This window comes from Emydura macquarii, unplaced genomic scaffold (assembly GCF_026122565.2).
Source record: "Emydura macquarii macquarii isolate MOO-44397 ecotype Brisbane River unplaced genomic scaffold, CSIRO-AGI_Emac_v2 contig_1713, whole genome shotgun sequence".
In the NCBI taxonomy this organism is placed as follows: Eukaryota; Metazoa; Chordata; order Testudines; family Chelidae; genus Emydura; species Emydura macquarii.
In genome coordinates this window covers 375,638-400,187 of record NW_027131850.1, presented here as the reverse complement: position 1 = coordinate 400,187, position 24,550 = coordinate 375,638, and the positions used below count along the sequence as shown (strand labels likewise).

Sequence of the window (24,550 nt, the reverse complement as noted above, 5' to 3'; positions counted from 1 at the left end):
GACTCAAAGCCAATGTATCTGGGTTTCATTTTTGACTGCACAGTGACCTTTCATGACCACCTCAAGAAAGTAGCCTCTAAAGCGAAGACTTGCACCAATATTATGCAAAAGTGAGTGGCAACAAGCTTCGGACCAACTGGTGATACAAACATCGGCCCTAGCCCAGGAATACTCAGTTGCACAGTACTGTACACTGGTTTGGACAAGAAGCTGCCATATCCAACTTGTGGATAGGCAGCTGAATCAGACCAGGTGAATCATCATGGGAACTTTAGAATCAACACCTCTACCATAGCTTTTGTATTAGCAAACACTGAACTTCCAACTATCTTTTAAGATCTAGCCAAGTATGAGAACTGACATTCACCAAAGACAATCTGGAACTTCCCATTCAGTAGGCTACATACCCCAACAATGCCGGAAATTGAAAAAAACACTGTGGACCATGTGCAACCACTTCATGTCTCCAGATCCAGGGAACGAAAAAGAGAAGATTACTCACCCTGTGCAGTTAACTGAGGTTCTTTGAGATGGGTGTCCCAATGGGTGCGCCACTTCAGGTGCTCGTGCATCCCTGCGCCTTTGATTGAAGAATTGCAGCAGCAGTGCCAACCTGGGTCACGCGTGCGCTGTCCCCGTCTTGTGCCACCATCAGAACCTCATCCTATGTATGGAACCTGACCCTCCTCAGTTCCTTCTCTACCACAGAATCTGGAAATTGAACTCCGAAGTAAAGGGGACGAGGTTGGGTAGTGCTGCAACACTGTAGACTTCCCAGTCCCTACAGGGAAAGACTTAAATCTCCACCATGACCTTTGGTGGCTGCACCATCAGAAATCTCTGAGGAAAACGTTGAACAAGAGGAGACCCTGGAACTGGTGACGACACCACCTGCCAATAATTCCTCCTCTTTCCCCTGATGAAGCCATAATGCCTCCACCACCCACAGCTGTGGACAACTTCAAACTATTCCAGGAACATTTAAAGAGTGGCAGAATGCCTGGAGATTCTCTGGAGGAGTCCCAGAGTTCTAACATAATGCTGGACATTCTGCAAACCTTCTTAGCTTTAAAAATAGTGCTTCCAATAAATGATGCACTCATGGAACCAGCCAAAAACATCTGGTACACTCTGGCAACTATACAACCCACCTATATGAGGGCTGATAAAAGGTATTATGTCCCTTCAAAAGGGATGGACTTTTATTTTTCCACCCCGCACCAAACTCTTTGGCAATTGATGCGATCAATCAACATGGTAGACAACAGCAATACATGTCCACATCTTATGAAAAAGACTGGAAACATCTGGACCTTTATAGCTACAAGGCCTACTTGTTGGCAATGCTGCAATTTAGAGTTGCCAACTATGCAACCCTAATGGCTAAATATGACCATGTAAATTATTCCAAACCTGCAGATTTTATTAATGAGATCCTGAAGAGAAAAGGGATCAGTACAAATCTCTGCTAACCGAGGGTTAACTCTTAGCCAGAATTGCCATACTATTCTAAAGGGTAGGAAAGGAAAAAAGTTGTTGGGTTTTTTTGTTTTTCAGGTAAATAGGGAAGAAAAAAGGTAAGTAAATCTAACTAGTCTACTAAAACTACTCTCATAACTATTTTAAATATTAAATAAGCTAACAGTTTTGACACTGCTGGGAGCTCCATCTCAGACCGAGGACGGTTGAGAAGGAACTGAAAAGGGTCAGGTCACGCATGCTGGATGAGGCACTGATGATGGCGTATGACAGGGACAGTGCATGTGAGACCCAGATGGGCACTACTGCTGAAATTCTCCAATCAAGGGCAGAGGGACGCACCATCACCTGAAGTGAAGAACCAACAGAGACACTCCTCGAAGAAGTGTCTTAACCTCATCTACAGTTTCAAACAAGCACATTATCACTGACCCAACAAGCCACTTTCCTGGTTTCAACTTGTCACATGGACATTGGACCATACTGAACTGCATCCAAATAAACCATGGAAGATGCAGCTACTTGATGCACAAATGGAAAATCAAAGACTCCCCTTTCATTTGACTGAGGTTAGAACATCCAAACTATTGAACACATAATGTAGTGCCCCAAATATGAATTCAGAGATGAAATAGATGACATCCATAATGTCATAGAGAAGGGCTTGAGATGGCTTATGGACCTACAACTGCATCTGCAGAATGTTGCTCTGCAGATATAATACATGCACATGAGAGAGAGAATTTTAAAAGAAGATTTGGCTGAGGAGGCTTCTAAAACACTGATGTTGATTTTTAAAAAATCTTGGAATCTAGGCAAATTCAAGGGAAAAAAGGCTAATATACCAATACTTTTGAAAGGGTAAGCAAAATGATTGGGGAACTAACGGGCAGATACATGATTTTGCTCTGGATTGATGTCAGGGTAAGGACTGATTTGGGATGCAATCAGAAAAATAATTAAAGGTTGCTAGCTTGGTATTAATCAGAATGGTTTATGAAAAATAAGTCTTGTCAGACCAATCTTTTTTGATAAGATCACAAGTTTGCTTTAGACATAACGTCATCTCGACAACTCTATAGACATAACAGTCAAATGTTTTACAAAAGTCTAAGAATAAGTACCACACAGCATTCTGATTAAAAAACCAACACTATACAAAAACCAGTGTAGTGCATATTAAATGGATTAAGACATGATTAACTGATAGATCTCAAAAAGTAATTAAAAATGGGGAATCATCATCAAACAGAGCTACAGTAGAACCTAAGAGTTACGAACACCACGGAAATAGAGGTTGTTCGTAACTTTGAAATGTTCATGAACAAAACATATGATTGTTCTTTCAAAAGTTTACAACTGAACATTGACTTAATACAGCTTTAAAACTTTACTATGCAGAAGAAAAATGCTACTTTGAACCATCTTAATTTAAATGAAACAAGCACAGAAAAACATGGTTACTTATCAGTAACTGTTGTTCTTCGAGATGTATTGCTCATGTCCATTCCAGTATAGGTGAGTGCACACCACCGTGCACGGCTCCCGGAACTTTTTTCCCCTTAGCAGACCCCGTAGGGTCGGCTCTAGTGCCCCCTGGAGTGCAACGCACGTCACGATACATGAGGCACTGCTGACCCCATAGCCCCTCAGACCCTTCTTTCTGCCAACTCCGACAGCGGGGACGGAGGGTGGGTGTGGAATGGATATGAGCAACACATCTCGAAGAACAACAGTTACTGCTAAGTAACCCTGTTTTCCACTTCAAGTGATTGCTCATATCCATTCCACAATAGGTGATTAAAAAGCAATACCTCAGAGGTGGGTAGGAGTTACCGATGAGCTGCCCTTGGCACTGCTCTGCCGCAAACCGTGTCCTCTCTCGCCTGCTGAACAACGGCATAGTGGGACGTGAAGGTGTGCACCGATGACCAGGCGGCGGTTTTGCAGATGTTCTGCAGGGACACTCTCTCCAGGGAGGCCACAGAGGAGGCCTGAGCTCTGGTTGAGGGCACTGTGATGACACCCAGAAGTGGCACATTCACTTGCTCATAGCGGCACTTGATGCAGGATGTCCCCCATGCGGAGATGCACTGGGCGGAGACAGGTGATACTTTCGTCCGGTCCGCCACTGCGACAAAGAGCTGCATCGATTTCCGGAGCGGCTTTGTACGCTCAACATAGAAGGCTGGCTTGACCCACGTCCAGCCAATGCCATCTCCCTTCCCCTTCCAAACCATGCGGTTTTGGGAGACACATGGAGAATATCTTGGTTACAATGAAATTGGGAAACCATCTCGGCAGGAAGGCTGGGTGCGGCCTCAACTGCACCTTATCTTATAGAATACTTTATAAGGGGGCTCAGAGGTCAAGGCCCTAATTTCGGAGACTCTTCCGGCTGAGATAATGATCAACAGGGAGGGTACTTTCCATGAAAGCATGAGCAGAGGGCATGAAGCCACGGGTTCAAAAAGGGGGCCCCATGAGCCTTGAGAGGACCAGATTGAGATCCCAGGGAGGCACCGGGTCACGGATCTGCGGATAAGTCTCTCCACCCCCTTGAGGAACCTGATCCGCATGGGATGGGAGAACAGGGAGTTCCCCTCTAGTGGCTGATGGAAGACTGAATGGCTGCCAAGTGAACATTCAACAAGGTCAGCGCCATAACCTGGAGCCTTAACCGGAGCAGGTGCTCCAGGATCGCCTACCGAGGCGAAAGGCTGGGCGGAATGCCCTAGGACTCCACCCAAGAGGTAAACCGACACTTCTTAGGCTGATACACAACCTGTGTAAAAGGTTTCCTGCTGCCCAGCAGGAGGTCCTGGACCCACACCGGGCAGGGTCTCACTCCCTCCATCAGCCACAGGGCCTCCGGGCCATGAGATGCAGGGAGTCCCGGTCCAGGTGCAACAGGCGGCCATGGACCAGGGAGAAAAGGTCGTGCCGCCTAGGGAGCTCCATGGGCGGAGCGATCGAGAGAGCTGAACCAGCGCTGTCTCGGCCAGGCCAGAGTGATGCCTGCCCTATTCCTCTGGGTTTCCAGTAGGACTTTGGGCAGGAGCGCGTACATGACGGTCCCTGCCCAGTTGGTGAGGAACGCGAAGGAAATTGACCCAGTCTCGCCCAGAGCAAGCAGAACCTTGGGCACTTTGTGTTCCAGGCCGACGCGAATAGGTCCCGTTGGGGAACATCCCACTTTCGGAGGGTCGTAGCCACCACCTCCGGGTGCCGCGACCAGTCGTGGCGGGGTCAAAATGCCCTGCTGAGGTGATTAGCTTCATCGTTCCTCACTCCCGGGAGGTGAGAGGCAGTCAAGTGGAAGTCGTGCCTCATGGCAAGACTCACAAACGACCGCTTCCTCGCAGGAAGTCAAGGATCGTGCCCCTTCCTGCCTGTTTATATAAACCTAGCTGCGGTGTTGTTCGTCAGCACCTGAACCACCCTGACTGTCAAGAACCGGAGGAACAACCTGCACGCTAGGCGAATAGCCCTTAGCTCCTTCACGTTGATGTGCAGGCACCTGTCCTCCCCCCAACCAGAGCCCTTCTGACTCAGGTTGGCTGATGTGGGCCTTCCGTCCCACATCCAAGGTGTTGGAGAGTAGGGTGACCGATGGAACCAGTTCCCTGAATGGGACACTCTTCAACATTGCCCTAGGCGATCTCCACCAGCCTCGGGAGGCTAGGATGGGCGGGGCAACTGTGACCACCCAGTCAGTGTGTGTCTGCTCGGCATGTACACTGAGGCCAACCATTACGTGCGGGCCACTATGTGACCTAACAGCTCTAGGTGGCGCCCGGCTGTTGTCGTGAGGCATCGATGCAGCTGGGAGATAATAGAGACCCTAGCCTTGAGACATGGCTGAGGCAGGGAGGCTGTGGTCTGGGAAGCATCCAGGGAGCCCCCAATGAATTCCATGCGTCGCATGGGGGTTAGTGTTGGCTTCTGCTTGTTTAGGAGCAGACCCAGGCTGCTGCATGTGGAGGGAGCGAGGGTCACACCCTCCTGCACTTGGAACCTGGACCTGCCCTGATCAGCCAATCGTCCAAGTAAGGGAAGATTTGCACATCCTCTCGCCTCCGGTGGGCCTCCACTACCATCACGCATGTGGTGAACACCCCTGGAGCCAAAGACAGGCCAAAGAGCAGGCCTGTAAATAGGTAGTGGGAACCAGCCACTATGAAGCGGAGGAAGCTCCTGTGGCTGGGGAGGAGGGACCAATGAAAGTACGCGCCCTTGAGGTCGAGGGCTGCATACCAGTCTCCTGGATCCCTGGAAGGGATTATGGAGGCTAGGGAAACCCTGCAATACCCCAGTCATTTGACATGTTTGTTTAGATGCTGCAGGTCTAGTAGGGGTCTCAAACCCCCTGTTGCCTTTGTGAGCCATAACCACCGCTCTTATGTTGAGGAGGGAGTTCACCTCCTGCAAGAGGAGTTGCTGTTGGGGGGGAGGGGATGGTGGTACAGTGTAGCCTCCAGAGACTATTCCGAGGACCCAACGGTCCAACATAATCTTTGCCCATATGGGGGAGAAGGCCTTAACTTGTTCAAGACAGGGCGGGGTGGGTCCAGGAGAGCCATAGGGGATCACCCTTGGGCGCACCATCAAAACTGTCTCCTACAATTGCCAGACCCCCTGGGGGGCTGAGAATGAGCTGGGGGGCTGATTCCATCCTCTAAACCCTCTAATTCTGTCCCTCTTTTGTAGGATTGAAAGTGCTTAGGTGGAGGTCTTGGTTGCTGCTGCGCCTGGGGCCATGACCGCTGCCTGGGAGTCTGAGGCGTGTACCAGCCCAGGGCGAACCGTGGCCCTTGAGTCCCTCTGACCGAGCCACCTCACATCGGTCTGATTGGAGAAGAGGGCCGACCCCTAGAGGGAGGTCCTGGCTTAATTGCTGCACCTCCTGGGACAGGCCTCAGGGTTGCAGCTATGAGCACCTCCTTGTGGAAAAAGGCGGAGGCTATAGCCTTACCCGCTGAGTCAGCAGCGTCACTGGACGCTTGGAGCGCTGCCCTAGCCACTGATTCCTTCATCCAGGATCGTGATGAAGTCTGCGGCCTGGTCCTGGGGCAGAGCCTTAGCAACTGCCTGAGGGAGTCCCACCATTTAAAATTACATCTCCCCAGGAGGGCCTGATGGTTGGCAGTCCTGCACTGCAGGGCTGCCGTGGAATAAATTTTTCTCCCAAACAAATCCCAACCTTTTGTTGTCTTTGTTCTTGGGAATGGAACCAGGCAGACCTTGCCTGTCACACAGGTTGGCTGCATCTAGCACCAGGGTTCCCAGGGCTGGATGAGTGAACAGATACTCGAACCCTTCGGCCGGCCATAACACTTCTTCCAGCCACCTCTACATAGGGGTGACCGAGGAAGGGGTTGCCACAGGGCCTTAACAATTTTGAGGATCCTATCGTGGACTGGTAGGGCCACCCTCACTGGGGCAGTCGCCACCAGCACATTAAAGAGGGTATCAGCCTCCACTAACTCCTTCACCTGCAGTCCTGAGTTAGAAGCCACCCTCTCGAGCAGTCCCTGGTGAGCCCTGAAACCCTTCAATGGCACCATGTGGTCCTGTGAAACTGTCTCGTCCAGGGAGGGGAAAGAGGACTGCCTAGGGATGTCCTGCGGGTGCCTCCCGAAGGGACCATAGAGCGGCCCTCCGTGGGGTCCGACTCCTCGTCCAAAAAGTGGTGTCTATGGGCCTTCTTCTGTGTTGGGGGCACGGACTGCACCTCTGTTGAAAGGGTGGATTGGGGCCCTGGTCCCATCTGGATGCACCGTGGGGCCCAAAAGGCCATTGTCCCAGGGGCCAAACAGGGGCTGACTGTGCCACCTGCTTTGATGCCTTGTGGGAGTGTCAGCTGTCCAGACGACTGTTCCCCCTGTGGGACCCCGAGCCACTAGACAGGTGGTGCCATGGCCGTCATGGGCCCCGGGTGCTGTGCCACGCTGGGGACAGAGTTCTTGCTGCCTCCGACGTGGAGGATGACAAGGACCACCTCCGTCGCCGCGGGCGGTGCCCATGGCGGAGGCACACTGCAAAGAGCTCTGGGTACTGGAGCCTCGGTACCGAGGACATCAGCGGCGCCACTTATCCCTCTTTGATGGAGACCGGTGCTGCTCTGCAATCCCCAGTGCCAAGCCTAACTCCGGCGACCGGGTTTCGTGTTGGGGCCTGCATGGTGTGGGGTCCTCGAAAGGCGACCGGAATTCTGCACCACCTCGGTGCGGTGAACCCCTCAGTGCCGAGGCCTCCAATGATGACCGGGGTTCTGCGCCGCCTCGGTGCAGGCGAACTCCTTGGTGCCGGAGATCTGGAGCAGGAACCTGAGCGCCGCCTGGCGGACCTTGACCGGTGCCGCCTCTTAGCGTGCGCTGCCCCCAGTGCCGGGCACCAAGAGGGAGACACTGCATCCGGTGTCGAAGCAGGCCGGCTTAACAATGCTGACCTGGAGCGACTGTTGGGGGAGTGTCCTCGCTCTACCCCCAGTGGCCATCTGGCAGGAGATCTTCCTCCCCTTACCGGGGATCTCCACCTCCCTTACTATTTCCCAGCTAATCAATCCCTTGATAGGTGTTTCATGTGGACTGGAATGTATGGAATTCAGGTGTGACTAAGGGTTCATCCTGGATACAGATGGCTAACCATGAATCCCAGTTAAAGGCATTTTGCTGAATTCAAGGCATTACTTTAAGTAGGAGAAAAACCCTCTATTTTGCAAAGAGCCTGATGAACCATCATGCATTTGAGAAATAAGAGATCATACTTTAAATTGCCCTAAACATGTAAGAGGCATACCTAAAAAGAACAGAATTCTATATCATATAATTTAAAAAACTCTTCAGGCATCATATGCAATTTCCACAACAGGGCTCTGAAGAGATTAATGAGGGAGAAGCTCATTATTAGTTATGTAAGATCCAGGTATTATTGTTGTTATGAATTTCACACACTTCTAGCATTTTAGAGCAGTCCCAATGCTTTGAGACCTAGAGCGGAAAATTATATAAAATACTTACCTAAAAAGAAAGTTTCATAAATTCCTTTTCCAGCTATTCACTAATGAGGATTTATTTATAATACAATTGTAACTGTAGAAAATTTTTTACAAAATTGTTTAGGCCCTTTTACTACAACACAACTGAACATATTAGTGCATTTATGGCAGTTTTTGTTTTCAAATGATGACAGACAGCTTTGTTATCTATATTTCATATATATTAACAATTAGAAACAAACTGAAGACATGGCACAGACGTACCTCTGATAGCATTTCATATTGACCTCTTCTCCCTAAGGCAATTGTAAGCAAATCGTAGACCACAGATGCACTTTGCAAACTGATGATTCGATCACTTTTGTGCTCTGGTATTCTGCTCAATACAGCGTCACGATTAGCCTGGAAAAGAGCACCAAGAACCTAGGGGGTCAGTCTAATCTGACTAACATCTTGGTTCTGGGCATTATTAATATGTTTGAATATACCAATCAACACTGGAAGCAGGTGATGAAACAAGACAGAAATTGCTTCTCATTTGCATTTAATTACTTGTATTTAAACAAAATACTGATTGATGTCATTTCTCACACTACTTTTTGTGAGGGATTTAATATACAAATTAACTCAAAGTCAATGTTTCTGTAACTGATCGACTTTCATTGTTATGTTCTACTTGTATAAAACTGAGGCAATTTATTTTGTTAAAAAATATCTTAACCGAAGCTGTGCTTTGAGGTTTTGCTTTGGCACAACTTTGGTGCCTGAGACACTGCTGGGGTCTTCCATCTCTTCTTCCAGAGGGAGTGCCATTTTCATCCCATTTACTACTTCTTCTGAAGGTCACTGTGATAGCGTCCGTTCTCTGGGATGAATAAACAGTCTCTTCCAAAGATAACCCACATCAACACAATTCAAAGTATTCTCCATAAAAAAGGCCTTGTACAAGAAGCTCAGTCTCTCCCATCCTACAATTCCAAGGGAGGCATTGAAATGCGTGTATACTGATAATACTCTGCTCTTCTTATGTGCCTTTTATTTGAGGGATTTCAAAATGTTTTACAAAGACTAATAAATTACAACACACCTTTTTACAAACTAGAATACTAAACTATAGACAGATTAAACCAATTTGCTCAGATTAACAGAAAGTCTTCTGTACAGCAGAGATAAAATTCAAGTCTCTTGATGCCCAGTGCTGTGACTTAAAGACAAGACCACTTGCGTTCCACTGTCTAGATATTTAAAAGGTTACTCCGAAACCAACATCTTCCATTCTTCATCACATATTGCCACAAAACCCCCAGTCTGAATATGCTATGTCTTGACGTCTTCTAATTCTACATGCTTCTCCTAGTTCAATTTTAATTGTTGTAGACTACAGACTTGAATTTTTATGGGTTGCTACAGTGCAAAACAAATTAAAGATTTGAAGTGAGAGGCTACCTGGGTTTGTTTTGTTTCTTTTAAATATTAATGGTAGTCAGAGGACCCCCTAGGGAACTGAAGAACAAGTTGACAACTGCATTTCGTCACAGAGGAGAATAATGCAAAAGACACATTTGAGCCTATTAATTTCATCTAGCCAGAAACCAAACGTTATATTTTGCAACTTGTTTTTATTACTACTCAAGTTTCATTTCTATATAGGTTTGTAGATTCACATTAGAAGTTAAAATGGACAGTTTTTATTTTATTTTCCCCCTTATATGGAGATGGAAAACAATCACATATTACATTCCAACATACCTTTTAGCTATCTTAACTGGATGACATTTTAGGGTCTGAAGACACTGGATGAAACAGTTAACAAAATCAGGATAATCAAACACTAAGGAGTAAATTTTCAAAGTGGAACATGGGGAATTATACACACACAAATATTACATTAGTTGTGAACTTAACTGCTCACATCTTACTTTGGAAATATACCCCCAATATGTGTAAAAGAATTTGTTTTCTTTTGATCAACATGTATTTGGCATTTACTTTCTAATCTGCATACGTATTAAGTCAGCGTCAAATTTTTTACTTTTATGGTCGCATATGTAATCATAGTAATATTACAACAGTAGCACTGACTGCTTGCTGCCTCACAAGTGCAGTCAGACATGACAACTGCTGCTGGTACCATGGCGGGCTAATTCTAGTGTGAGGAGGGGGAATTCTCCTACCCTAAGTATTAAAAACAAATTTAAAATTGCTTGAAGTAGGAAAAGAGCCTCCATATACATATTTGTGACTATTTTAAATGTCCAGTGTCTCAGAACTGCTTAGGAGTCTGGCCCTTCTATAGGATCTTACCTAAATAAGCAAAGCAAAGGTAGGCATGTACTGCACATGTATGGGACCCTATAACAGCAGCAATGATGACATTGCAGCTGGCTTTCTACACTATGTGTGAGAGTACAGTGGGAGCAGCAGTCAGTGCAACTATCATAATGCTAAATGGTAAGAGACACTTCCTACCCTTAAATATAAGAGAGAAGCTGAAATCTATAAAAGACAATGATGGCACTTACAAAACACACAGTTATATCTTCCTAGAGATGTCCTTTTCTTAAAGATTACAATTTAAGCTTTACCCATCAAAGTGTCATTTCTGACCTCAGACAGAATTGAGGGGAAACTCAAGGTGGCACAAAAATTGACTACTGGAAATTATCTACTTGGCAGACTATGCAATTTCTGGAAATGTTCTGCACCAGGACTGTTCCAAATAGGAAAAATGATGGTAGCAATACTAATATTTATGAGCTATCACATTAACAATACATTTTTTCAGTTATATAGAAGCAGTGAAAATATTTTCATGAATTTTTAAAATAAATGACCAAAATAACCGTTTTTAACACACACTGCAATACATGAAAGCACTTCGGTGCTTTTGAAAATTTTACCCTTTGGTTCGATATAAGTAGGGGAAAAGTTTCAGATTCACTACACCAAGTGGAAAAATTTTGTACTGACTCTTTCCAGAGCATGGGATAACTGACATTGCATTAGTAAGTTACCAGCTGGCAGCTGATCAATGATTAGTAAAGCTCTGATAGAGCAATAGTATGGCACCCTTCTAACGGGTGTCAGTAAAGTCACTGAAAAGAAACCACCACAGGGCAAAATTAAAGGATTTAAAAACAAAACAAAAAAAAAACAGCTCACCAGCAAAATCTTATAATGCCTTATACAGACTATATGCCAATACCAACAGTTATTTGAAACTTGAGTGAGATCTGCATTTTAAAGCAAACCAGAGAAGAATTCTTGGCCATATGCACACTGAATAGGTACATGTAACTAATTTTTGTTTTTAGTTGTTACAACAACAAAAATTACTTGAATTTTCAAGCTTGCATGACTGAATGGCAACAGCTGCTATAAGAGCAGTTCACACTGATCTGATGCCAAGTAAAAGATCGGTCTTGGGAACAGACTCTACCTCCCATGTCTATAACTAAAAGAGGGGTAGGTTCAGCCCAGATAAAATGCACTCAGTCTCAAAAGGAAAGAGCAACTCAGAATCATAATATCCTCACATGGCTTCCTGCTGGCTTGCTCTTAGAGTAGCAATGGCTTTAGTTCCAGAAGGAACTGATCACCCAACTTCCTAACAAGAAATGAGACATACTAAATGTACTCAAAAGACAAATGACAGAAGTGATATAAAAAGTTTTTAAACAGCTGTTTAACTTACCATAGATTCACTAATTAGCAACAACAATAGGGCTTCTTCTGTATTTTCTTGAGGACAAAAAATGCTGTCAAAAACAAAAACTTCAGTATTTATTAAAGTAAAATAAAAGCAGAGCATATTAACCTTAAAAATGGTTTACATAACATCAAATGTTCATATGCTATGATTAGTAGATTTTTAATATCCAGAAAAAAATGAAATAATCTCTTTACATATTAGAATTTTAGTTGATGATGATTAGTTTTATTTCAATACTTTGATTTGCCTTAAAAAAAAAAAAGAGGTTGGCAAAACAAAATGAACAGAAGCACCAGAGTTGAAAACAAACAGTCCAAATATCCCAAATATCATGTAATTTTGACAGCTGTAAAAATGTCAGTATTCTCAATTAAACAAACTCCCACTCTACTTGCAAGTGTGCATTAACCACAACTATAGCAACAAGGGCATGTTAAAAGAGACTTTCCCTCAGCTCACAAGAATAGGATATTCATTAAATTTTAGGCAATATTTGGACTCCACTTGCATTATCTGTGCATTAAATATACTTAAGATTGCTCTTCCTGATGCTGTGCTCTACAGCTGCAATAGCAATTTAAAAAAAAGACACTCCAGTTTCTGCCTCTTCTGTGTGCCATCACATCATCTCTTCCTAAGCACTTAATATATTTATTTCCAATCACTTAATTCTGAAGGTTCCTATACCAGCCTATGCAACAGATTGCAGAAATAAATCATCCAGGCACATTCAACGAGACCACAACTCTGCTCTTGTGCAGAGGGAAGAAGGGGGCAGAGAAGTAAAATCTCTACTAGGTACAGCGCAAGGACAGATTGTTTCCCTTCCCTTTTCCCAGAGCAAGGGGAAATTTCCTAACAAGCAATGAGGTGGCATATGACAGAACAAGGAGCAATGGTCTCAAGTTGCAGTGGGGGAGGTCTAAGTTGGATAGTAGGAAAAACTTCACTAGGAGAGTGCTGAAGCACTGGAATGGTTACATAGGGAGGTGATGGAATCTCCATCCTTAGAGGTTTTTAAGGCCCAGCTTGACAAAGCCTTGGCTGGGACGTTTTAGTTGGGGTACTGCTTTGAGCAGGGCGTTGGACTAGATGACCTCCCAAGGTTCTGTCCATTTCTAATCTTCTATGATTCTATGAAACCAGGCATCAGATTGTGATCAAGTCACAATTTGGTCTTTAGTCTGTTAGCACCTAAATTCTGCTCTTTACTCAGGGCTTGTGGTTACTCCACAATCAAATTCTCACTAACGAGCCAAATTTCTCTCACCACTAACAGACACTGCCTTACAGGTATAATGGAATTTGCTGAATTACTTACAGGGAACTAAAGGTTGTCTAAGCTTTAGACATCTTTTATTTTTTAAATCTACTTTGAGGTTTTCAAGTAGTTAAACATTTGAGTAATAGTGTAAGATAAGATGCCTCAAATCTAACAGGAAATTTACCATGAAATCATGAAATCATTTTAGACAAATAGCAGATCTGATCTCAGGAATAGTGCCCTTTCTCCTCCCCCGACTTTTTTTTTTTTAAACCAGATGGGGTATTATCAATGCTAGTCACTCTCCAATTCTCCTTTTGGACATTAAAGTTAGGGCACAAAATCATTTCCAAGTCAAACTAAGTTTCAACATATAGTTAAGACTGCTGGCACTACCAAAAGCTTCCAGAAATCGAATAATGCATCTGTTGAGAAATTTGGCTTCTTTATTCCTTTAAGGAAACACTTCAGAGAGGTGATATCCAAACCTATAAATATTTTAGTATTTCTATGAAAAAGCTGACTGAAGAACTAAATGGTTTCCACTCACAGAAGTCCATAGTGCCAAATGAAACGAGACAATCAACAACAACAAAAGGTAAGGCAAGTTTTGAGATTTGAGAGTCTGAAGGCACATATTTTAAGCTACACCTACAGTGTTAACACATTTGTTCATTCCCTCTCCAGTTTAAATAAATGGAGGTTACTTACATGTAACCGTAGGTTCTTGGGGATGTGTGAACCCTATCTGTATTCCACATGCTCCTTGCATTCGAGACCAAAAATTCTTGTGAGTAGTATTCATCAGTCTGTGTGCTAGGCATCCTTGTGCTCAGTACTAAGGGTATAAGGAGAAATGCCAACCAACCGCCTCTCCTGTTCCTTCTCTACCACAAATCCTACATGATCTGAAGCAAAGGGAAAAGAGAGCAGGTAATGGAATACAGATAGAGACCAGATAGCTTGAAGAACCTCCTGTTTCAGGTAAGTAACCTCCATTTCTTTTTCAAGTGCTAATCCCTATGTGTATTCCACATGTGGGTAACTGGCAATCAATAGTCTAAGGTAATTAAACAGTAGTCAATGAGGGATACAAGAGCAAGCAGTAGTCAAAGAGGGATACAAGGACACAGGCAGTACAGATATTTGCAATACTGCCATTCCAAAGGCTGAGTCTGAAGAAGAACTTGAACTAAAGCATAATGCTTTGTGAAGTGCTGATGGAACTCTACGTGGCCACCTGTGATGGGGTGTGCCTACCCCAAACTAGGGACAAAGAGTTGACCCTGCATTATGGGCAGAGGAAGTCCCAATGCTTAGACTCTGCTGGGCATGCGCCAACTCCGGTCTCGGTAGAAAAGGAAGCAGCCCAGGTCATTCGCAGCTGACTGACAAGGAGGAAGGCTGGAGGCTACCGCCACAGAACCAGAGCACTTGGGAATTGGGATGATTAGAGATCCAGTGGACTCAGAAGGAGCCCCAGAACCTGTGATCGCCCACCTGAAGGCTGGAAACTTTGAAGGACCCAGAGACCCAACCAACCTATGAACCACCATCGGAGGAGATGGGGTACGAAGTAGCCCAGGGAAGGGAGCTAGCCCTGATCTGCGGGAAGAGTCAGCGTGTTGGAGGAGGATCCCCACTGACTCAGGGGCAATACCCCTGCCACCATTAGGCTGGGGCTCAAAAGAGCAGGGAGGGCCTGAGCCCCCAACTCTAGGTGCCACACAATCCTAGGTGGCACCCCACTCCCTAACTAGGCTATGCTGTCCTGACCCAGAAGGGCTGCTTACTGACTCTGGCCATTGAGCAATACTGTCTCGCAACCCCCAGGCAGTGATACTAATTCTGGCCATTGGGCCTTACTGTCTTGCTTCCTCTGAGCAATCAGACCCCCCAAAGGACCGGGGGGGGGGGGGGGGAAGGTGGGCAGAGACCTAACCCCCCAATACCACCTTACAAGTATCTAATATAGGTACTTGGAGAAATGCTACTGAGACTTCCAGTGCTCTAAAGAATGGGCTCCCACCCCATCCGGGGGAGGAAGATGTGCTAAGTGATAGCAAAGGAGGATACATCCAGAAATCCACTTAGAGAGTCTCTAAGTAGATATTGCTTGTTCCCATGCTCGCTCTGCTACAACAACAAATAGACTAGGCCTTTTTCTAAATGGTTTCATTCTTCGCAGGTAGAACCCAAAGCTAGTCTGATGCTGAGGAAGTGAAATTTCTTCTCCTCACTGGAGGCTAGCGGGTTCAGAATGAATATCAGTGTATCAGATAAATTTATGTGGAACTCAGAAATTGTCTTAGGGATGAATTTCATGTAATGAGGTGTTCTCTTTATGAAAAGTAGCGTATTTGGTCATGAGTACTCCCAGCTCACACACCCTCCTGGCCAATATGATGGCGATGAAGGTGACCTTCACAGACAAATGGGACATCGAGCATACGGCCAACATTTCAAAGGGTGGCCTAGTAAATACTCAAAGTACAAGACTGAAGTCCGACAGAGGTACCAGCTTCACTAGTGGTGGGAAGGTCCTAGTGAGGCCCTTTAGGAATCTGGTGGTTATCAGGTGAGTAAAAATAGAACAGCCATCTACCAGTGGTGGGGAAAGCACTCACTGCTGGTAGATGGACTTGCAGAGAACCTCAATGTCTTGAGAGTGAAGAGGTAGTCTAAAATAATAGGAATACCTTCTGTCTCTGTGGATAACTGGTTTTGTTGTACCCAGGTAGAGAAATGTTTCCATTTAGCTAGATGGAATTTCTGGTGGAGTCTTCTCTGCTGTGATTAAGAACAGTCTGAACATCACCAAACAGGAATGCTCTAGATCTGAGGCCCATCCAAATACCAAGATGTGAGACAAAGAGAGTCTGGGTTGGAATGTCTGATCCTACCATTCCCCGTGTTACCAGAGCTGGGAGGTGTCAGATGCTGATGGGATAATGGGTTAACATTCATATAAGAGCCAGAAATCAGAACTGTCTGGGCCAGTTGGGTGCAGTGAGAATGACTCACCCTGTCATGATGAATCTTCCACAGAACTTGGGGTAGTAATGGAATGGGAGAAAAAGTTTGTCCCAGATAGTCTCTCCAGGATAATAGAAGGGCATCACTCCAGAGTTTTGATACTGTGTGCTCTGGGGGAGTATATAGAATTACAGAAATGTCGGGCTGAAAGGAACTATGAAAGTAATCAAATCCAGCCCCTTTCACTGCACAATGACCAAGCAAACCTAGGCCATCCCTGAGAGGTGTTTTTCCAACCTGTTCTTAAAAACCTCCAATGATTAAGGATTCTGCAACCTCCCATAGAAGCCTAGTCCAGAGCTTATCTGCCTTTATAGTTAAAAAGATTTACCCTAATTTCTAACCTAAATCTCTCTTGTTGCAGATTAAGCCCATTACTTCTTGTCTTACCTCCAGTGGACACGGAGAACAATTGCTCACCATCCTTTTTATAGCAGCTCTTAACATATTTGAAGACTGTTTAAATGTCTCCCCATAGTTTTCTTTTCTCAAGACTAAATATGGCCAGTTTTTGGTTATTTTTAATTTTCCTCAGGGTCAGGTTTTCTAAACCTTTTATCATTTTTGTTGCCCTTCTTTGGACTCTCTCCAATTTGTCCACATCACACCTAAAATGAGGCACCTAGAACTAGCCACAGTATTCTTACTAAGGCCTTACCGCTGCTAAGTAAAGTGGAACAATTACCTATCACATCTTACATACAAATCCATGCTGAATATTCCTTACAAATGTATCATCCTTTAGGTGCTTACAAATTGATTGTTTAATAATTTGCTCCAGTATCTTTCCAGGTATCAAAGTTAGGCTGACTGGTCTATAATTCCTCAGGTCCTCTTTGTTCCCCTTTTTAAAGGTTAGTACTATGTTGGCCCTTTACCTCTCCTCTGAGACTTCCCCTCATCCTCCATGAGTTGTCAAAGATAATTGCTGATGGTTCCAAGATTGCTTCAGCTGGTTCTTTAAGTACTGTGGCGAGGGCGGCTTGTTCAGCCCTTTCGTGGATACTGGGCCCTCTTCAGCTACAACTATGATATGCCTGGGTGGGAACTGGGGGGGTGGAGGGCCCAGTCCCACCCTCTGCCCCGGGCCCCAACCCAGGGACCCTGTGTGGAGTAGTCTCCAAACTGCACAGTCTGTGACTTACTCCCTTCCCTGGGTCGCCTGTCCTTGGCCCCACTGCTCGCAGGCCGCTTCCTGGAACTGGGTGGGGAAGGGTTCTAGGCCTGTGCCTTGGATCCCTGGCCGTGGCCGGACAGGTACCCCCTTTTGTCTCTGGTACCTTTTGCTGTTGTGGTATGTGGCAGTGGTTGCTCCAAGTCCTGTAGCAGCTGTCCTCCACTCCGCTCCGCTTCTCCTCCTAACTCCATTCCAGCTGCCCCCATCTGCCTGACAGGGAGGCTTTTAACTGCTGGGGGCAAGCTCCTTGATTGGCCTCAGCTGGCCTAATTGGCCTTATTGTCCTGGAGTAGCCCCAGCTGGATCACCCAGGGAACAAGGATTTGATATGTCAAAGGGGAGGGCCTACCTAGGAAACCCTTACGATTGCAGCCAAGAGTCCCTCCTTGTGACTAAGCCAGTAGCCAGACTTCTGGAAGCTGTCTCTGCCACATCAACTGTGGCCCAGAGAGCTGTTTTTGCTACTAACCTTCCCTCATCTAAAAGGGACTAAAATTGGCTCTGTCCTCTGTGGGAAGCTTGTCAATGAAGTTCACATGCCTGAAACAGTTGTTAGAGTCATATTTCGCTAACAGAACCTAGTAGTTTGTGACATAAATCTGCAGGCCTGTGGAGAAGACTTTTCTCCCCCCAGGAGGTCCTGTCCCTTAAAGCCCTTATTGCCAGGGTGATCCTTTGATAGTGCATCCAAGCCCTTTCTGTAGCTGCCCAAACCATGAGTGAGTTGGGGAGCAGGATGGAAGAATAAAAATTCAACTCCCTTGTCAGGAACAAAATATTGTGTCTCAGATCTTTTTGGAGTAAGGGCACAGCATGCTGGAGTGTGTCTGGCCAGTTCTAGTATGGCCTTAATAATCAAGAGGGACACCAGACTCAGTCCCTTAGATTGTAAGATATCCAGAAGCCAGTGTTGAGGGTCCTGGATCTCCTTTTGTGGAATCTGGAGATCACTGGCAACTCTCTGTAGTAGTTCCTGGTATTGTCAATGGTCATCCAGCAGAGACAGCAAAGAAGGACTAACTGCTTCATTCAGGAATGATGAGAACCTGTGGATTAGGGTCAACCTTTTCCTCCTTGTACACTGATGGACCCAGTTTCTTAAGACGGGTCCAGCCACCTGCCATAAGGATATCATGGACCCCAATAAAGCCAGAAAGAGGGATTGACTGGTTGCAGGGGACCCGATGGGAATAGGAGGGGAGGGAGGGTCACACCTAAAGGAACAGTGAGCATGACTCCTTGAATGTTTGCAGTGTATTTGTAGTCATGTTGGTCCCAGGATATTGAAGAAGAGCTATGTGGATTGAAAGCTTGTCTCTCTCACCAACAGAATTTGGTCCAATAAATTATATTACCTCACCCATGTTGTATCTCCTTGAATGTCTGTCAGGGCTCATCTGTCTCCACGGACTACCAGAGCATTTAGCACATCTGAGTCCAAAAACTGCTCTAACTGGTAGCAGCAGGGCCATCTTTACTGGCGCACTGCTGCCAGAAAGTTGAATGGCTCCTGGGACATTGCTGTAGGCCCCCCTTCAAAGTAATTATATCCCTCAAGAGGGCCGAACTGGAGAGAAGCAGAGACTATGGATAAGGGAGGAATACATCCTCCAGTGTTATGTAAGTCTCCATACAGCCTGGTGCATGAGGAGTTCTGCCAGTCAAGTCTGATGGACCTGGTGCATCCATGGCAGCTGGATTATCCTTAGATGAACAAGGTTGTTCTGACGATGGGCCCAGACCCACACTGATAGGCAGAACTGGCGAATGTCAATCCTTATGCTTCAGTACAGATATGACCAATGGAATCAGCAGATCTTTCTTTTTACATGCTTTGCACTTCAACCCAATGTCTTTAGCAAAACCAGTTTTTTAGAGTCTGCATGCAGTCTCACCTGACCTAGACAAGCCTGGGAAGGAAGCACATCTCTTATAGACAGTCCTAAATGGGGATCTGTCCTTATGCCCATGAGAGTGCCCTCTACTCTCATGGAAAGCCCTAGAAGAAAAGTCTTTGGGCTCAGGTATTGGCAGCTCTGCTCCAAGGCATGTGCCTGGAGGGGCACTACTATTTGGTTGAGGCCAATGTACAAGGGGTATCCCTGACCCAGATCAGACAGGGAACTCAGGAGAAGTTCCTGAGCTTCTTGAGTTCTGGGTGGGAAAGACAACTACTGCACTTTTGCAGAAATATGCACCTCACCCAGACACTAGAGGAAGTGCCGATGTTCATCATTGATGGAGAAGGAGTGAAGTCAAGAGAACAATTCTTGAATCTCGGGACTCTGGGCATAGTCCTGGAGCCAAGGAGATGTTCCCCAACATAAACAATAATGCTAAATAATCTGTTCCATCTTGCATTTTGCTGTGATACTGGCAGTACCATTCCTAGACCTGAAGAATAGCTCTGTGTGACTTGAAAGCTTGTCTCACTGACGAACAGAAGTTGGTTCAATAAAAGATATTACCTTACCCACCTTGTTTCATACTTTGGCAAGAAAATTTTCACAGATCTGTTCTCAGGTAGTTGACATTATTTGTAAGTGGACAGTCATCTTAAAAAAGGATAAATTTTCATATATGCTTTATTAGTTTCTGGAAGAGTTTGTGTAATTACCTCGATTTTGAAGAAAGATATGCTTTTAACAGTTAAATTTCAGACTTCACTTCGTGGATAATAAATTGCAAGCAATCAGACCATTTTAATTGGTCTTCTACCACCAGGAGATGATGTTTAAAGAGACTAGTATGCACTAACCTTGTTAGAAACAAAACATTTTTGATTTTGCCAGAGTACAGAAAAACCTTTTTTACTCCCTTGTAGTCTAAATTGTCTACCTGGCCTTATAGTCAAATCATTTTCATAACACAATACACGGCAAATTGTGTTTTCATGGCCTGATATAAGACATCTATGTAGTGTGGAACTTAATACTTCATGGAAACAGCAAACCTCTTTTAGGACACAAGCTGCAAAATCAAAGCCTGGTACCAGATTTTACTCTAATGTTTTAGATCCTCTTAACTTTGTAAAGTTAGTAAAATTATGTCTGAATAGGAGGCAGAGCACAAAACACTATCATAAGTCTAGACTAAACAGTTGGAAGTTGACTGTACTTCAAATGACAATCTATATATACTGTGAAGTCAAGTCAGTAAGTCTGATATTTGTGAAAAAAAATTGTCTTTGCTGCTCAGAACTTAAAGGTAGATCTGAGTCTCAGTCCATCTACAAATGGTCTATCATAGAAGCTGACTCTCAACCCTACACTTAAAAAGGATACAAATTATGGAAAACATTAATCCCCCAGGGAATAAGTTTTACCAGCAAAGAAGGGAACAGAGGGTCTTTCTAGTAAAGAATTGTGTGTGTCTAAGGAGTCATCTGAATTATCATTTGAAAGAATTAGTAAACCAGTGCCGAAGATAAATTCTTAAAACTTCCTCAAGCAGAATATTAGAGAAAGATATTAAAAGTAGCAGAATTAAACATTCTGTAGAAATGATTACTCTTGTCTTTATATAGCTTCTACTTCTGCATTTCCTTGCTAGAATATAAGTTATTCTAAAAGCTTACTAAGCAAGTTTACTGTGACTTACAAGGCACCAGACAAATTGATCAACTGGACTGTGTGTCACTATAGACAGTTCAAATGTGACACCAGGATTCACAAAAAAGACCTTACATTACCAGCATTCTTGAAGTTTGAACCAATTTTTAAAATGGTGAAAAATCAAGGTATAAACTGAAAATGTCTCACTGGTACAGGAAACTGCTCTAAGGCATTTACTGAATCTGCCTGCAGCTGTCTTATGAAGAGAGATGGAGGACAGAAAGTTGGTTAACTGCTTTCAACTCAAAATTGATTTTGGAGCACATGCACACCAAAGTCAAAGAGGAAACAGTTAATATTTTGCAGTTACATAGCACTGATAATCTCCAAAGAACATTATAATAATCAATTTATATATTAACCAATCCTCAGAATTCCCCAAGAGACATGTTTCATCTTCATTTTTAAAATGGGAAAACTGAGGTAGACACATGAAAAACCCTAATTTTCAAGAATATATATAACTGAGCTTGCAAAAGTGTGTGCAATTAATGCCTGAGTTGCAAATGCAATTATGATGGGTATTTTGTATTTGCAAATTACTAGTTACATGCATAACTAACTAAGTGTGTATTCACCCAGTAATATAATTTGCATGGGGAATTGAAATAACTGTGCTTGCAAACTATATATGCAATTGTATGTCTGCAATTTTCTAAAAAAATCAGACTCCTAGTGACTTGTCCAAGACCATGGGGGGAATCAGTCAGATACAAGGCTGTAAGAATTCATGAATTTGACTTCTAGACTTGCACTCAGACCTCACTGCTCTTTTAAAATAATGCCTTCTTGGAAGAGGAGCACTACCCATGCAACAGACAAGGAGGTCTCTCCAAAGAAAGAAAGGACAATAGTCAGGCGATTTAATCTTGAGCAGAGAAATTAATAATGAAAAACAGGCATTCTAAAGAATTCACATATCCTCCATTTGCATGAAGATGGGGAAAGCACTGACTGCTGTTTTGAAGTTGGTACTGTGACCTGTTCACAATTTCCATTGTTATCTATTCCTTATTTCTTTTGTCCATGGTACTTTCTAGCATATTCTGAAAAAAATTAGGGGTGTGTGTAGAAATAAAGTGGTGGCTGCTAAGAGTATTAAATAAATAACATGCCTACAGAACACTAAATGGTGTAGTGTAAAGGTCTTCATGGCACTGGATTTTGGATGATCTGAATAACTCTCATGGCTTCGTTTTAATATCAATGAAATTTGGGTTCTTTTCATATAAAACACATATAGGTCGTTACAATGTGGTACACAGGTTTTATCAGTATGCATTTAGGATGCTTTCATTATTCACAATGGAAGAAACCAGAATGTGATTACTACAGTCTAAGACTTTTAGAATTCATTTTTTAACTATGTTTCAGTATACATTTATTACGACTGGCATACAAAAAATATAGGCTTGTCTTAGAAACAGATCTTTATTTGAACAGACATAGCAGAATATAAGGAAAGTGTATGTACTTTGTACAGTAACTGGAGTTCTTCAGGATGTGTCCCTATAGATTTCTCCACTTCACTTCAGGTGCACATGCACTCCATGCACCTTTGATTGGAGATTTTTGAGAGCAGGGCCTGGTTCATCCTGTGCATGTGCTCCAGAACTCCTTATGCCCCATCCCAAAGATCTATAGAACTATGCAGGCAAACCGCCCTCAGTTTCTTCTCTAACACAAAGTCCCACAAAACAAGACTCCGAAGCAGAGGGGAAGGAGAGCGCATAGTGCAGTATCCATAAAGACATACATCTCTAAAAACTCCAGTTACTGTATCAGGTAAATAATCTCTCCTTCGAGCAATGTCCGTATAAGTGCTCCACGTAGTGCTTGAAGGAGGAGTGAACTTCGGCGCCAGATCTAAGACTGACAGCAGAACTAAAGTGGCAACAGCAGCATCTGACCTGGAAGCATGTACCAGAGCACAGTGTTTGAACTGAAGTCCAAGTTGCAGCTCTGCAAATTGCCACAATGGGGGGGGGGGAAGAATACACCCAGAAACCCACTTTGAAAGTCTTTGGGTGGGCAATGGGGATCTGTTGGATATGTTCACAAATGAAACAAAAAAGTCTGGGAGACTTTCTAAATGGTTTGGTTCTGTCCAGATAGAAGGCTGATATCCATCTAACATCCAAGGAATGCAGGGCAGGTCTGATGTGGCTTCAGGAAAAAAACTAAAAAATAGATGAACTGGTTAACATGGAAATCAGGCAGAAACTTGGGATGTGGCTATAAATACTTTATATGAAAAAGAGGATCTGCTAAAGTCCACAGCTCTCCAACTCTTTGGGAAGAGGTGATGGCCATCAAAAAGGCTGTCTTCATTGACAAGTGTAGCAAAGAACACTAGACTAGTGACTCAAAGAGGTTTCATTAAACAACGAGGACCAAATTCAAATCTCATCCAGAGGTAAGCTCGCTAATCTCTGGCAAAAAGTTAACAAACCCCTTGATGAATTTGAATGTCGTTGGATGGGCAAACACTGACAATCCCCCTATAGGAGAATGGAAGATTGTAATACCTGCTAAATTAATTTTGACAGAATTCAGAGAAAGATTTGACTTTTTTAAATCCAACAAGTAATCCAAAACAGCAGAGAGGGAGGAATGGACAGGTGATACCTGTAGCTGGATACACGAAGGGTGAAATCTCTTTCATTTCTGCAGATAAGTGTTCCAACTGGAAATCTTTCTGCTGTTTAATAGGACTTTGTCTACTTCTGATGAGCAGGAAACTTCTATCCCCAAGAACCATCAAGGAGCATAGCTCTGAGATGAGGAATGCTCAGGTTGGGATGGAGACCCAATTGAACTCCTGAGATAGCAGGTGAGGAAATGATCAGAAGTTGCAACAGTGGGTAAGAGGCGAGGTGAATCAGGTAAGGAAAACAGACCTGTCTCAGTTAAGTTAGTGCAATAAGAATGACTTTGGTTCTGTCTTGCTTGATCTTGTTCAACTTCTTCAGTACTAATAATGTCAGGGAAGAGGTGGCTCTTTCAGCAGAATTTTTTGCACTTTGACAGCGGTAGCAAAAAAAATCCACTTCTGGAAACCCCAGAACAGGAGAATATGTCTAAGAATCAGAGCGTCCAGCTTCCACTTGTAATCTTGAGATAAGTGCCTGCTCAAATCGGCAGCTATAGTGTTTTGAGTGCCTGGAATGCAAGAAGCTCAGATGAGGATGTGATTGGCTACACACCAGTTCCATAGCTTTATATATTTGGCACAAAGGGGAGGGAAGGAATCTTACCCTCCCACCTT

General features: G+C 44.2%; 1 protein-coding gene across 3 annotated transcripts in view; it reads right to left on the bottom strand.

Annotated features, from left to right (window-relative positions):
* The window catches only part of TTC7B (tetratricopeptide repeat domain 7B), a 277,659-nt gene that overhangs the window by 155,272 nt on the left and 97,837 nt on the right, over positions 1 to 24,550 (bottom strand). For 2 of the 3 annotated variants that reach the window (XM_067556318.1, XM_067556316.1), the window contains exons 8-9: positions 12,174 to 12,237; positions 8,744 to 8,881 (exon numbers count right to left, since the gene is read on the bottom strand). In XM_067556318.1, the coding sequence (XP_067412419.1) occupies positions 8,744 to 8,881; positions 12,174 to 12,237 (202 nt within the window). The remainder of the gene's footprint in view (positions 1 to 8,743; positions 8,882 to 12,173; positions 12,238 to 24,550) is intronic. The other variant, XM_067556319.1, reaches the window with a different exon arrangement.